The sequence below is a fragment of the Rhinopithecus bieti genome, unplaced genomic scaffold (assembly GCF_001698545.2).
Source record: "Rhinopithecus bieti isolate Rb0 unplaced genomic scaffold, ASM169854v2 scaffold_22039, whole genome shotgun sequence".
Classification (NCBI taxonomy): Eukaryota; Metazoa; Chordata; class Mammalia; order Primates; family Cercopithecidae; genus Rhinopithecus; species Rhinopithecus bieti.
The window spans coordinates 1286248-1302602 of record NW_016810828.1 but is presented as its reverse complement, the minus strand read 5'-3'; the positions used below and the strand labels follow the sequence as shown (position 1 = coordinate 1302602).

Below are 16355 nucleotides of genomic sequence, written 5' to 3'. Positions count from 1 at the left end.
GGTCTAGGTCAGTTGTGGAGACTCTTCACCTCCTTCTCTAGGTTACTTACTGCTTGAGAGTCTCTGCTTCTCATCTTATACCAGTGGAGCACAATACTTACAGTAAGTGGGGCAGAGCAGAAGATTTCCCTTTATTAAATAAAGGGGGAACCCCTTATTTCTGTCATATTGTGGTGCTCTGCTCTTGGAAGAGGGCAGGGACCTCAAGGAATCACGCCCATCCTGGAAAGATAAGCTCTAGTTCCTGGCTTAACACTGTAGTTTCTGAAATTAGGTGTTCTTTAGTGCACTTTTGAGAGTTAACAGCAGTGATTACAACAGTGCTCCACCTAAACATGCCAACATTCCATGCCAGTGAATAGAATTCCCCTTCAAACTGATCATATCTAAATATTTGTTCACTGTGTTTACTTAGTGATGATGTGGAGGACATTTAATTTCTAAAAATTGTAGTCATTTCTACTGACCACAAAGGAGAGTTATTGTTTTGAAAAAACTGAGCAAAATACTTTCTCTCTTTCTGTGGTTCTTCATGTCTCCTCAATTTTGATGACTTTTCCAACCATACAACTTTTTTGGAAAGCACATGAAGAACTTTTAAAGTCAGGCTGGGTGCAGTGGCTCACATCTGAAATCCCAACACTGTGGGAGGCCGTAGGGGGCAGATCACGGGAGCCCAGGAGTTCAAGACCAGCCTGGGCAACATAGCAAAACCGTGTCTCTACAAAAAAATGAAAAAGCAAAAATTAGCCAGGCACACTGGCACATGCTTGTAGTCTCAGCTACTCAGGAGGCTGAGGTGGGAGGATCACCTGAGCCCAGGAGGCAGAGGTTGCAGTGAGTGCTGATTGTGCCATTGCACTCTAGCCTGGGTGACAGAGTGAGGCCCTGTCTCAAAAAAAAAAAAAATTATTTTGATATTAAAAAGTACTACTATTTCAAGTAAATATCACTACCTTGTGCATTATTTGATCACAAGATTTTAGCTGACTGCTGACTTTCAGCTAACTGCCATATAAACACATCCCAGAAATACTTAAAAGTACATCCACCAAAGGGGAAGCCAATTTATGGTTCACCAGTGATATAAATAATTGCATGTGAAAACCTAAAATAGCTGGCACCAGGGTGCAATCTAGTCGTAACACTTAGCTTCCCTTTTGGGCTAGCCCCCTTGGTCCAGCCTAGATTATGAACCAAGTCTTGGGGTCTTTCATAGTCCTTAAACAAGACCCTTTGGAGGATGCTTGCCCTAGGAAGCATTTTATGGATAGTCTTAAAAATATGCACTTTGGGAAGGAAATGTGAGAGAAAAGAGAAGTTGTCAAGGATCAGGATCAACACACTAATAATATTTGCTGTGTGTCTGACACTGTCGTAAGCACCATATTAAACTGAGGCACAGAAAAGGTTGAGTAACTTATCCAAGGTCACTCACCTACTAAGAGGAGACTGTAGGTATCTTGAACGGTGGGTTGCATGACTGGCACATGAAGAAAAGACAGAGTAAAGCATCTAGGTGACACATGCACACGGTACCTTTCCTTCATCTTCTCTTTTGTGAATACGTGTAGTTTACCTGAAGTTTGGGTTGGCATTTTCTGTGCCTTTAAAACTTGTACATTTTGTTGTCAGTGTCTTCATGGTTACTGAAGATTGTGCTAGGCCAAAAATGAGAAATAACTAAGTAGTGTGTGAATCTGAAAGTGGTAACTCCAAGGGTCTTTAGCCCATTTTAGGGCTTATTTTTCTTTAAAGCCCTTCATTCTAAAATGCATGCCTACAACATATTGTCTGGTAGATAAGACACAGAATCATTGGCTTGAATATTGCACTGAAATGGATTTGCATTTTTCCCCCTCTTAGTTGGAAACAGTGGAACAGAATATTGTGTATGTAGTTTTGTATTCCAGTACAAGAACTTTGCCCCAAAAAAGGAGAACTAGAAAGTGTATATAAATGTTACTAACTTGAAATGGGAACAGTATATTAGGTGCTCTGTTTGTAGACATTGGTGTAGAGCTGGTTTTTTTGTTTGTTTCTGTTTATTAGGTACTTAAATACATATCTTTGATTTCTAAGTCATAATCTTTTTCCCCCAGTGACAAAGATTTATTTTACAATTGTCTGGAATTTTGCTTCAAAAAATATTAATAATTGTTAATGCAGGTAGTCTCAAGAAAGTATAAATAGATGCTAACAGTATCAAAGATTGGATTTTCAACGTAATTAAGATGTTAGCTAGGTAACAATATGTATCCTGTGGGGTTTTTTGTTTGTTTGTTTTTATGAGACAGAGTCTTGCTCTGTCACCCAGGCTGGACTGCAGTGGGATGATCTTGGCTCACTGCAACCTCCATCTCCCAGGCTCAAGCGATTCTCCTACCTCAGCCTCCCAAGTAGCTGGGACTACAGGTGTGCCCCACTATGCTTGGCTAAATTTTTTTTTTTTTTTTTGAGACAGTCTCGCTCTGTTGCCCAGGCTGGAGTGCAGTGGCGTGATCTCAGCTCACTGCAAGCTCTGCCTTCCGGGTTCACGCCCTTCTCCTGCCTCAGCCTCCCAGGTAGCTGGGACTACAGGTGCCTGCCACCACGCCCAGCTAATTTTTTGTGTTTTTAGTAGAGACAGGGTTTTACCGTGTTAGCCAGGATGGTCTCGATCTCCTGACCTCGTGATCCGCCCACCTCGGCCTCCCAAAGTGCTGGGATTATAGGTGTGAGCCACCGTGCCTGGCCGCTTGGCTGATTTTTGTATCTTTAGTAGAGATGGGGTTTCACCATGTTGGCCAGCCTGGTCTCAAAATCCTGACTCAGCCTCCCAAAGTGCAGGGATTACAGGCTTGAGCCACTGTGCGCACCCCCTGTGGTTTTGATGTATCTTGGTGAATTCATCATGCTCACAGTTCAGTGCCAAGATTGCTGTTTTATAAAATGAGGATAATAGTATTCAAAACAAATCAAATTGTCCCTTTGAACTTTTCCTCCCTTGTGGAGGTGGAGGTTGTAGTTAATATTTATAACTACCTTCTTCCACAATGAATTTCTGTATTCCTTTGCCTTCAGCAAGCACCTCGGCTGGTCATGGTTCTTTACCTGGTGGAATGACTCAGACCTTTATTCCTGAAGGGTCTGGTCATTAATCGTCGTGCTTGGATTGGGTTGTTGTAGTTTGCTACTGACATAAATCACAGGGCATGGTACTACTACAAGATGCCCTAAGGGATCTTCTGTATTCTACACATACTCTTCCTTACCTCCATTTTGGGAGTGTTCATGAAGTTTTTTGACTATTAAATGAGCCATAATAGGTACAAGAAATTGTTCCTCAAAAAGTAGAAGTAAACCAGGTGCCATGGCATGTGCCTGTAGTCCTAGCTACTCAGTAGGCTGAGGCAGGAGGATCACTTGAGCCCAGGAGTTTGAGACTACAATGAGCTATGACCACACCACTGTACTCCAATCTGGGCACCAGAGTGAGACCCCCAAACACCAACCCCGTCTCTAAAGAAAAAAGGTGATTTTAAAAAGTGGAAGTGCTTAATCATTGTTCATTGTTCATTTTCTTTTTGCTTCCTCTAATATCTCTGCGAGTACACAGCGAAAGTTCTTGTTTCAAAGCAAATGTGTTTAAGTAGGGGACGGCTAAGGAGGATGAGGGGAAGCTTTTGCAATATATTGTTATACTTTTAAAGTGGTAATGTTTAGCTCAAGTAGGATTTTCTTTTTAAAGCTGCATTGTCTTAGATCTCTGCTTAGTGGCTGGTATTCCCACAGCTAACCTCAAAAAGCCTTTTGATTGGCGGAATGGCTGTGACCCCTGGGTAGGGAGGGCCTAATCCCAGGGCTAAGGCTTTCAAAAGGCAGTGTACAGGTTTTGGTTTTTGTGTTTGTGTTTGTTTTTGTTTGTTGGTTGGTTTTAGAATACTTAATGCTTTAATTGAGAACATTTTTCAGCGCTTGCAGCCCCTTCATGCATTAAGGATAGAACTGAGGTGTTAGAGGAATGTTCCAAAATATTTTCTGTTACACTTGGAAAATATATTCTGTTCCTAGATTTCAGGTTATTTTGCTGTTAGATAAGCAGCATGAAAAAACAGTATTTTTCCCCCCAAACTTTCTTGATTAAAGGGTCGAGTGGTGGAAAATATCTCGAAGCGATGCGGTGGATTCCTGAGGAAGCTCAGCTTGCGAGGCTGCATTGGTGTTGGGGACTCCTCCTTGAAGTAAGTCAAATCCAGTGGCTCACTCTGTCATGGCAGCTTGTAGCATTTTCATCAAAATGAAAAGCATTTCAGCAAAATAAATCAAGCCTATTATATGTTCTTCTTCTGTTAAAATTATTTTTGTGGTAATTTGCATAGAGTAATGAGAGGACCAGGACTTTGGAATATCTAACCTGGGTTGGAAACCAAGCTGTACTGTTGTTAGGGATGTGACCTTGGGACAAATTGTTTCGCCTGAGTGTCAGTTCTCTCTTCTGCAAAGTCAGGGCAGTTATAGCTCCCACAGGACTGTCATAGGCATAACAAGAAATAACATGTATGAAGTGCCTACCTCTTTTCTATTTCCTTCTTCACTTCTGCATCTTCCTAGTTTTCCTCTCATATTAGCTACCTTTATAAATTTTACTAATTGATAAAATATTTCAAAAATTTCCCTGGCATACGCTAGAATTTTGCTTACTCATAATGATGGGATATGATTTTTACATTAATTTTATTATTGTTAGCAATATATCCTATCCAACCAAATATTTGCCCATCTCTTACTGGATAACCATTATTTATTGGGGTTTTTTGGGGGGGTTGCTTTTGTTTTTGTTTTTGTTTTGAGACCAAGTCTCGCTCTGTCGCTCAGGCTGGAGTGCAGCAGTGCGATCTCAGCTCACTGCAACCTCTGCCTCCCAGGTTCAAGTGATTCTCCTGCCTCAGCCTCCTGAGTAGCTGGGATTACAGGCATGCACCACCACGCCCAGCTAATTTTTGTGTTTTTAGTAGAGACAAGATTTCACCATGTTGGCCATGCTGGTCTTGAACTCCTGACCTCACCCATCTTGGACTCCCAAAGTGCTGGGATTACAGTCGTGAGCCACTGCACCTGGGCAATTGGGAATGTTATCAATGTTAAGGATGTGTGCTGGCCAGGCACAGTGGCTCAGGCCTGTAATCCCAGCACTTTGGGAGGCTGAGGTGGGACGATCCCTTGAAGCCAGGAGTTTGAGACCAGTTTGGGCAGCAAAATGAGACTCCTCTACCAAAAAAAAAAAAACCCCACACACAAAAACAAAAAACACATATGTGCTTTGAGGATTTCTGGAGACAGAGATGATTAAAACCTTCATGTCTTTATCCTCATGGCCTCTAGTATTGCTTATGAGGTTGGCTAAATTAGGGTGTACCCCCCATAACCTTGGAATACACTTTGTGTTCTTGCAGACCTAAATATTACCACAATGTACAGCAATCACAGACTTCCAGTAAGAATGTGCAACATACAGTGAATGCAGACAGTCGAATTTACAATTCAAACATCTGCTATACCATTGCTAAAAAAAAAAATTGATTCACAACATCATCTTTTAAGTATAAAAACACTCACTTTAACTGTTATGGAACAAAATGATTTTCTTTAAATCAAGAAAATTCTTTAAATCATGAATTAGATTGGCACCTTTAAACATGTTTAAACAACCTTCTATCACTCAGATAAAGCCCACTTGAATTGCCATGTGTTATTTATTTTGTATATTATTGGATCCTATTTGCTACAATTTTGTTAAAAAATTTTGCATTTGGGCTCATGAGGAATATTGCCTTATGATTTTATTTTCTTATAATGCTTTTGTGTGGTTTAGGTATCAAGGTAATACTGGCTTCATGCAGTGAATTGGGAAGTATTTCCTCCTATTCACATTTCTGGGGATGTGTTCAGTGGCTGACATCTATAATCCCAGTGCTTTGGGAGGCCAAGGTGGGAGAACCACTTGAGCCCAGGATTTTGAGACCAGCCTGGCAACACAGCAAGGCCCCATCTCTTAAAAAAAATTAAGTAGCTGGGTGTGGTGGTGCATACCGGTAGTCCTAGCTATTTGGGAGGCTAAAGTGGGAAGATCGCTTGAACCCAGAAGTTCAAGGCTGCAGTGAGCTATGATCACACCACCATACTCCAAGCTGGGTGACAGAGTGAGACCCTATCTCTAAAAAATAAAAACAATTTGGCCAGGTGTGGTGTCTCATGCCTGTAATCTCAGCACTTTGGGAGGCTGAACAGGCGGATCACGAGGTCAGGAGATCAAGACCATCCTGGCTAACATGGTGAAACCCCATCTCTACTAAAAATACAAAAAATTAGCCTGGCGCGGTGGCGGGCACCTGTAGTCCCAACTACTTGGGAGGCTGAGGCAAAAGAATGGCGTGAACCCGGGAGGCGGCACTTGCAGTGAGCCAAGATCATACCACAGCACTCCAGCCTGGGCGACAGAATGAGACTCTGTCTCAAAAGTAAATAAAAAAAAATAAAACAATTTTAAAATTCTGGGAGTGTTTATGTACAATTTATATATTTTTTAAATGTTTTGTAGAATTCACTATTGAGGCCATCTGCTCCTGCATGTTTTTTGGGGGGAACGTTTTTAATTACAAATTTGATTTCTTTTTTTTTTTTTTTAGATGGAGTTTTACTCTGGTTGCCCAGGCTGGAGTGCAGTGGCACAGTCTTGGCTCACTGCAAACTCAAGGAATTCTCCTGCCTCAGCCTCCCAAGTAGCTGGGATTACAGGCACCCACCACTATGCCTGGCTAATTTTTATATTTTTGGTAGAGACAGGGGTTTCACCATGTTGTCCAGGCTGGTCTTGAACTCCTGACCTCAGGTGATCTGCTTGCCTCGGCCTCCTAAAGTGTTGTGATTACAGGCATGAGCCACCTCACCCAGCCTCAATTTCTTTAATATGTATAGAATTCTTCAGATTATTTCTTCATAAATGAGTTTTGGTAGTCTGTGTCTTTCAAAGAATTTGTCCATTTCACCTAAGTTCTTGGACTTATTAACATTGTTTATATCCTCTTATTTTAATATCTGTGGCCAGGCGCGGTGGCTCAAGCCTGTAATCCCAGCACTTTGGGAGGCCGAGGCGGGCGGATCACAAGGTCAGGAGATGGAGACCATCCTGGCTAACACGGTGAAACCCTGTCTCTACTAAAAAGTACAAAAAACTAGCCGGGCGAGGTGGCGGGCGCCTGTAGTCCCAGCTACTCGGGAGGCTGACGCAGGAGAATGGCGTGAACCCGGGAGGCGGAGATTGCAGTGAGCTGAGATCCGGCCACTGCACTCCAGCTTGGGCGACAGAGCGAGACTCCGTCTCAAAAAAAAAAAAAAAAATATATATATATGTAAAATCTGCAGTGATATACCCTCTCTCGTTTCTGAAATTGGTAATTGTCTTTTTTTTTTTTTTTTGGTCCTTGTCAGTCTGGCTATTAAGAAGTCTATCAATTTTATTGATATTCTCAAAGAACCAGCTTTTGTTTTCACCCATTTTCATTGTTTTCTGTTTTCTACTTCATTTATTTCCACTCTGATCTTTATTATTTCCTTCCTTTTGCTTACTTTGGGCTTCATTTGTTTTTGTTTTTGTTTTTTCTCTAGTTTCTTAAGACGGAAGCTGAAGTCATTGATTTGAGACCTTTTTTTTTTTACAGTATGGGAGTTTAATGACATAAACTAAGTCAGTATTTTGGGGAGAATTTGGCCACAAATTCTTATATGCTATGTTTTCATTTTCATGCAAAATGCATTCTAATTCCCCTTTTGATTTCTTTCATGACCCATGGGTTGTTTAGAACAATATTATTTAGTTTCCATATATTTGGACATTTTCCAGAAGAGCACATTACTGATTTCTAATTCAATTCAGTCGTGATCACAGAACATAGTTATACCCTGAATCCTTTTAAATTTATTGAGACTTGTTTTGTGGCCAATAATATGGCCACTCCTGGCAAGTGTCCCATGTGCACTTGAAGAGAATGTATATTCTGCTGTTAGATGAAGTGTGCTATAAATGCCAGTAGGTCAGGTTGGTTGATAGTATTGAGCAGATCTTCTCTATTCTTACTAATTTTCCAACTACTAATTTATCAACTAATAAGAGAGAAGTATTGAAATATCTGCCTGTAATTTTTTATTTGTCTATTTCTCCTCACAGTCCTGGCAGCTCTTGCTTCATGTATTTTGAAGCTCTGTTATTATGTATATAAACATTTAGAATTGCTACGTCTTTTTCATTGATATGTCTTTCTTTTATCCCTGATAATTTTCTTTACTATAAAATCTACTTTGTCTTATATAGTCACTCCAGCTTTCTTTTGACTAGTGTTGGCATTATATCTGTTTTTCTGTCATTTTACTTTAATCTATTTGTATCTATATTTAAAGTTGATTTTTTATAGTTGGGTGTAGCTTTTGTTTCTTTTTTAGGCGGAGTCTCGCTCTGTCACCCAGGCTGGAGTGCAGTGGAGTGCAGCTCACTGCAACCTCTGCCTCCTGAGTTCAAGCCATTCTCCTGCCTCAGCCTGCCAAGTAGCTGGGACTCCAGGCACGTGCTATCACGCCCAGATGATTTTTTATATTTTTAGTAGAGACGGGGTTTCACCATGTTAGCTAGGATGGGCTCGATCTCCTGACCTCATGATCTGCCTGCCTCAGCCTCCCAAAGTGCTGGGATTACAAGCCTGAGCCACTGCACCCAGCTGGGTGTTGCTTTTTATCCAATATGACAGTCTTTGCTTTTTAATTTGGGTTAGACTATTTGCATTTAATATGATGATTATGGTTAGGTTTAAATCCACCCTCTTGCTGTTTGTTTTCTATTTGTCGCATACATTCTTTTTTCCCCCTTCCTCTTTCTTTCTTCTTTTAGATTTTTTTTTTTTTTTTTTTTTTTTTTTTGAGACAGGGTCTTGCTGTTGCCCAGGCTGGAGTGCAGTGGCACAATCTCAACTCACTGCAGCCTCTGCCTCCTGCGTTCAAGCGATTCTCGTGCCTCAACCTCCCAAGTAGCTGGGGCTACAAGCATGGGCCACCTTGCCTGGATAAATTGTGTATTTTTAATAGAGACAGGTTTTCACCATGTTGCCCAGGCTGATCTCAAACTCCTGACCTCAAATGATCTGCCCACCTCAGCCTCCCAAAGTGCTGGGATTGTACAGGCATGAGCCACCATGCCTGGCCGAGATTAAGTGTTTTTTAATGACTTCATTTTATATTCTTTTTTCGCTTCGTTTCTGTAACTCTTCATATGTTTAGTCATTGCTTTAGAGTTTATTGACTACATGTTTAATTTAGTACAGTCTACCTTCATTTTTTTTTTTTTTTTTTTTTTTTTTTTTGAGACGGCGTCTCGCTCTGTCTCCTGAGCTGGAGTGCAGTGGCCGGATCTCAGCTCACTGCAAGCTCCACCTCCCGGGTTCACGCCATTCTCCTGCCTCAGCCTCCCGAGTAGCTGGGACTACAGGCGCCCGCCACCTCGCCTGGCTAGTTTTTTGTATTTTTTAGTAGAGACAGAGTTTCACCGTGTTAGCCAGGATGGTCTCGATCTCCTGACCTCGTGATCCACCCGTCTCGGCCTCCCAAAGTGCTGGGATTACAGGCTTGAGCCACCGTGCCCGGCCTACTTTCATATTGTATTATGTAAAACTTTCATTTCTCCTCACTTGGTCTTTATGCTATTGTTGTCATACATGTTAATTCTACTTATATAAACTTCATAGATTTCGTACCTTTAACAGTCAACCATTTTTAAGAGATTTATTATTATTATTATTATTATTATTTTAGACAGTCTCACTCTGTCACCCAGGCTGGAGTGCAGTGCCATGGTCTAGGCTCAGTGCAACCTCTGCCTCCCAGGTTCAAGTGATTCTTGTGCCTCAGCCTCCCAAGTAGCTGAGACTACAGGCATGTACCACCCTGCCTGGCTAATTTTTGTACTTTTAGTAGAGACAAGGTTTTGTCCTGTTGGCCAGACTGGTCTCAAATTCCTGGCCTCAAGTGAGCTGCCTGCCTCAGCCTCCCAAAGTGTTGGGTTTACAGGCATGAGCCACAGTGCCTGCCTATTTTAAGAGATTTAAATTTAAAATTGTATATACCCAAGTAGTTGCTATATCCAGTCATTCCTTTCTGTAGACACGTATTTTTAATTGGTATCATTTTCTTTCTGCATAAAGAAATTTTTTTACATTTCTTTTACTGTAAGCCTGATTAATTCTTCCAGCTCTTCTATGTCTAAAATATCTACTATCTATTTAATACAATAAAATTTTCTTGCTGCCGGTATATAATGCACAGTGTCATAAATTCCGTCCCTCACACAGCGCGCCTCAAACCTTTTTGAAGAGAAGAGTCTGTAGTGTGAGTTATCATGAATGTTGTCAGAGATCTAGATACCGTCCTTGGCTAACACAGTGAAACCCTGTCTCTATAAAGAATACAAAAATATAATATTATAGTCTTAGATCATCGTGTGGGCAACTGTAGTCCCAGCTACTTGGGAGTCTGAGCAGGAGAACTGGCCGATGAACCTGGGAGCAGAGCTTGCAGTGAGCTGAAGATTGCACACTGCACTCTAGCCTGGGCGGACAGAGCGAGGACTCCTCTCAAAAAAAAAAAAAAACAAAAAGAATTCTATAGTGACTATTTTTTTTGTATTTGAAGGATGGTGCTCCTCTGTGCCTTTTCATTACCAGTGATAAAACTGCTGTCACCTTATGTTTTATTCTCTGTACATAAGATGGCTTTGTTTTCTGGCTGTTTTTAGGGTTTTCTCTATCACTGGTTCCTCTCTCTCTCTCTCTGGAATCTCACTCTGTCACCCAGGATGGAGTGCAGTGGTGCCACTTTGGCTCACTGTAACCTCCACTTCCTGAGCTCTAGTGATCCTCTCACCTCAGCCTCCCAAGTGGCTGGGACCACAGTCACACACCACCACGAATGGCTAATCTGTCACTGGTTTTGATCAATTTGGTTATAATATGCCTTGGTGTGTTTTTCTTCATGTTTCTTGCACTTGTAGTTCTTTGAGTTCCTTGGGTCCATAGGTTTATTGTTTTCATAAAGTATGGGGAAATTTTGGCAATTATTTCTTCAGTATTTTTTCCTCCTTCCTCTGTCTCCTCTTATTTAGTGATTCCAATCACATGTATATTAGGTTGCTTGAAGTTGTCCCACAGTTCATTCATGTTCTGTTCTTTTTCTGTTTTATTCCCCTCTGTTTCATTTTTGATAGTTGCTATTGCTATGTCTTCAAGTTCACTAATCTTTTCTTCTGCCATATCTAATCTGTTAATCTCATCCAATAAAGATCCAATAAAATTTTATATCAGCCATTGTGGTTTTCATATCTTTGTTGTTGTTGTTGTTGTTGTTGAGATGGAGTCTCACTCTGTGGCCCAAGCTGGAGTGCAGTGGTGTGATTATGGCTCACTGCAACCTCCACCTCTCGCGTTCAAGTGATTCTCCTGCTTCAGCCTCCCAAGTAGCTGGAAGTATAGGCATGTGCCACCACACCAGCTAAGTTTTGTATTTTTTTTTTTTTTTTAGTAGAGACAGGGTTTCACTATGTTGGCCAGGCTGATCTTGAACTTCTGACCTCAAGTGATCTGTTTGCCTCGGCTTCCCAAAATGCTGGGATTACAGGCGTGAGCGGCTGCATCTTGGATCGCTTTTATTTTTCCAGGTGTCTACATAATGTTTAATTGTTAGCTTCACAGAAATGTATTCTACGCAATAACATTATGACTTTTAATGCCTTTGTTGTTTCTGCTATTTGTGTCAGTTTAGAGTAGGTTTTGGTGGATTACATCTTCTCTTTATTGTGGATATATTTTCCTCCTTCTATGAAAACATGATAATTTTTTGTTCAGGGCCAGACATTGTGAATTTTACTTTGTTGGGTGCAGATATTTTTGTATTCCTATAGATACTCGAGTTTTGTTCTGGGATACAGTTGACTTAATTGGGAATAGTTCCTGTTAGGTCTTGTTTTTAAGATTTGTTAGGTTGTACCAAAGCAGTGTTTAGGGCTAATTGTGCACCACTCCTAAAGGAAGACTATTCTCAATACTCTACCCAATGCCCCAAGAATTGTGGCATTTTTCACTCTTGGTTGGTAGAAATGGGCACTATTCCCTGCCCTCGGTGAGCTCTGCCTACTGTTCCCTTTAATGCTTTTTGTTGATTCTTATTCCCTGGCCTTGGGCTTTGGGTAGTTTCATCACATGCATACATTGGTCAGTGTGGGACTGAATTCTTTTTGTTGTTGTTGTTGTTTTGGAGATAGAGTCTCACTATGTTGCCTAGGCTGGTCTCAAACTCTTGGGCTCAAGTGATCCTCCTGCTTTGGTCTCCCAAATTGCTGGGATTACAGGCATGAGCCACCATGCCTGGCCTGTAATTAATTCTTGAGGGGCACCCTCCACAGATCTCTGGAGTTCTCTTTGTGATGTTCTCTCTACTCTAGTGCTCTTGCCAGATAACTCCGGCTGCCTTGGTCTTCCTAGACTTTCAGCCCCATCTCTTCATCTCAGACAGTCCATCAGGTTCCAGCTTGGTTCCCCCTACCTGTACCAGGGCAGGTTGGAAGGAGCACATCTGAAAGCTGTATTTCAGAATGATGGAGATGACCTGAGCTAGTCCTTGCTGAATATGTTAAGCAGTGAGTGGTGAATAGGGGGTTTTAATTTGCTGCTTCTGGCCTTGCTACCAACCCACAGATCAATGAGGAAGTTTCTCTTCATGACTGAATGTCCTCACCAGTAAAATGAGTGGGTCTTGATACTGATTAACTGCTGTCTTCTATCAATCGCCAGAAATGGTTTCTCTGGAAAGTCTCTAGGGTAAGCAAGTGACAGCATGGCACAGTACAAGAAGATTTGCCCCCTTGCTTCAAATGGATTTTTTTGTAGAGCGGAGGGAGCAGGAAGCTAGGCCTCTATTCTCATGATTTGGTGATGACTCACCAAGCTGTGGGTAAAGGAGAACTGATTGATAGGTAGTCTAGGACTCTGCTTCTCAAAATGTGGTCCCTAGACTAGCAGCACTGGCATCACCTGGGAGTTTCTTTAAACTGCAGATTGTCAAGCTCCATTCTAGATCTGTCATCAGAATCTGCACTGTGAAAATGAACCCTAGCTGATTCTTACACGCTTTAAGTTTGAGGGAGCACTGTTCTAAGCGTGAATGGTTTCATATGCCCTCTAGTGGCTGTCCAGCAACTTGCAGGGAGCTTTAAAATGTTTTCTCATTTTAGGACCTTTGCACAGAACTGCCGAAACATTGAACATTTAAACCTCAATGGATGCACAAAAATCACTGACAGGTAAATAATGAAGATTAATTGGTGACTAAATAGCCACAGGGAGAGAGAAGGGAAAGAAACATGGTTGAAAATATCTTTAGTGCGTCTGCTCTTTTTCAGCACGTGTTACAGCCTTAGCAGATTCTGTTCCAAGCTGAAACATCTGGATCTGACCTCCTGTGTGTCTATTACAAACAGCTCCTTGAAGGGGATCAGGTAAGAGTGCCCATTGTTTATGTCAAGAGAATACCCAAAACTATGAACATTCTGGAAGCCTTCCTAATGGTCACATTGGATCCAGCAAGAAATAGGTGACTCCAAGAGGTCCCAGGCATGGTCTCCCCTTCTGAATTTCTGGTGATGTACTAAACTCAGAGTTGGTCATTAACTCTCTACAGGAGAGACAGCACATAGTTTTTGTTTCTTGTTCTTTCAGTGAGGGCTGCCGAAACCTGGAGTACCTGAACCTCTCTTGGTGTGATCAGATCACGAAGGATGGCATCGAGGCACTGGTGCGAGGTTGTCGAGGCCTGAAAGCCCTGCTCCTGAGGGGCTGCACACAGGTACCAGAGGGTTGATACAGCTGTTTGTGTTATGTATCAGGTGTGGGCACATCATCCAGGGAGCTGCTTTTGCATTTTTCTTGGTGTCCCACTGTTCCCTCACCTGGATTCCAGCTGTCAAATTTTGTTTTCTCTGTCCACTCAGTTAGAAGATGAAGCTCTGAAACACATTCAGAATTACTGCCATGAGCTTGTGAGCCTCAACTTGCAGTCCTGCTCAGTAAGTAGCACGCCTTTCCTGAACAGCGTTTGCTCTATGTTGTCTCCCAAAGCAATCTGCCCCAGGCCTCACTGCAGCCCCCGGGGCAGCTGAGATGGGCTGTGTTGCCACACCCTGATTTTCATCCTGTGTCCTTGTATAACCTACCAATTTGTCACAAGATGGAAGAACAACAACAAAAAGGAATCATAAGCAGTACAAAGCCACCGACATCTCCCCTAAAAATAACATAGACCAGGTCTTGATTTTGTTGAATAGAGTATTAGGGACACTATTGAGGAATGCCGTGAATTGGTCACTAAATAGTTATAAGACATGAAGTGTCTTTTTTTTTTTTTAACTTATAAGTTGAGGATGATGACTCCTCTCACGTTGTTTCAGTGGATAATACGAAATAACACATGCAAAAATGCTTTAAAGAATAAAACGCATAGGCAAGAGCAAGGTGGCATTTTCATCAGGACATAAGCCTATGGAAAACTACTGGTCCTTCTCCACTGCCGTTGTAAATGTTGATAATTGAAGAGGATGCTTTGCTACATCCTACCAGGTTTTTCAAGGGGAATGTAGATTTTGAGAAAGGTAAGGGAAAGCCCTTGCATTCAGCTTTAAATGAATATATTATAAATCTTTAGAGTCCCTGGTGGTGGGGAAAAACCAGAAACTATCTGCTGGACAAATGTTGACCTTATGGGCCAGGACTATTCAAAAATAGGACCTTGACTTATGTATAGGACAGCACTGGCTGATGGCTTGAAGTATATAGATGTGTGTGTTTATTTCTGTATCAAGTAGTCTGTTTCAGTGAACATATTATTTTGAATCTTCATGGCCAAATTCATAGAATTTAAGATATGTATCGATAATTTTGTGATGTATTTAATTTTCCTATTGTCTAAAACATTTGATTAAATATAAATATACATGTGTAAATTATAAATATCTAAAGCATTAATCTGCAGAAATCCAATCAAATGTTAATGTCATTTAAACTCGGGAAGCCTCAAAAGTTCTTTAATCAGATTTTAAATTATGAGTTTATGAATTTTATGAAAATCTGTATTTTGATGACTCTAGTGAGGGAGAAATGAAATTTTAACTTTTATTCTCCATTTGTATTATTTAAAAATTTTATTTTTTCCTGGATGCATGTGTCTTATCTAAATTGCTGGAATATTTCAAAGCTATGCAGAGATAACACAAGTACATGTCTACCCTCTACTTCTTATTTTGTTGAAGTTATTTGGATAAAATGCTAGTAATCAGCAACCAAAACTCATTGAACAACAGCAGATATTTTTCTGCTGCTCCCGTTTCGGCATTGCTGGTGTCCTCTGACTTTTCTTTCTGTGCTGCTTTTCCTCAGCGCATTACTGATGAAGGTGTGGTGCAGATATGCAGGGGCTGTCACCGGCTGCAGGCTCTCTGCCTTTCGGGTTGCAGCAACCTCACAGATGCCTCTCTTACAGCGCTGGGTTTGAACTGTCCACGACTGCAGTGAGTACACCGCACTTTTTGCTTTGCAGCTCAGAGTTTGGCTGAGTTAACCAAGAGGGCTTCCTGCAGGAGAGGACAGGCTTGCCAGGTAGGGGTGGTGAAGGCAGTAGTTATGTTGTTGTTGGCTTTTGTTGGGTAAATTGGGATGGGACAATGTATAAATCCAGTTCATTGAAGGATGTACTGGGAGAGTATAAAGTGTCTACCACCAGTGAATCCAAACTTTAATTTATCAATGAATGTCACAGTTTTCCACCTAATTTACCTCTTCCTGTTACTGCTTTAAGCATCTGAGTGAGCACATAGTGAGCAGAGTGATAGCCTCACGTCCTCCAGACCTGCTGCCAAACAGAAGAATGAGGGGAACATCACAATCACTTAGCTTCTTCCCCAGTAGGAAAAAGGTTTTGTTTTTAACAAATAATAATTTAGGCTAGGCACGGTGGCTCACGCTTGTAATCCCAACACTTTGGGATGCTGAGGCGGGTGGGTCTCCTGAGGTCAGGAGGTCGAAACCAGCCTGGCCAGCATGGTGACACCTTGTCTCTACTAAAAATACAAAAATTAGCCGGGTGTGGTGGCAGGCGCCTGTAGTCCCAGCTACTCAGAATGCTGAGGCAGGAGAATCACTTGAACCCTGGAGGCGGAGGTTGCAGTGAGCCAAGATTGTGCCACTGCACTCTAGCCTGGGCGCCAGAGTGAGATCCCATGTCAAAAAAAA

General features: G+C 41.6%; 1 protein-coding gene across 1 annotated transcript in view; it reads left to right on the top strand.

Annotated features, from left to right (window-relative positions):
- Positions 1-16355, top strand: part of FBXL2 (F-box and leucine rich repeat protein 2) — a 96063-nt gene that overhangs the window by 68785 nt on the left and 10923 nt on the right. The window contains 6 exon segments of the mRNA XM_017892933.1: positions 4129-4223; positions 13307-13375; positions 13475-13570; positions 13791-13917; positions 14063-14137; positions 15504-15634. Coding sequence (XP_017748422.1) covers positions 4129-4223; positions 13307-13375; positions 13475-13570; positions 13791-13917; positions 14063-14137; positions 15504-15634 — 593 coding nt within the window.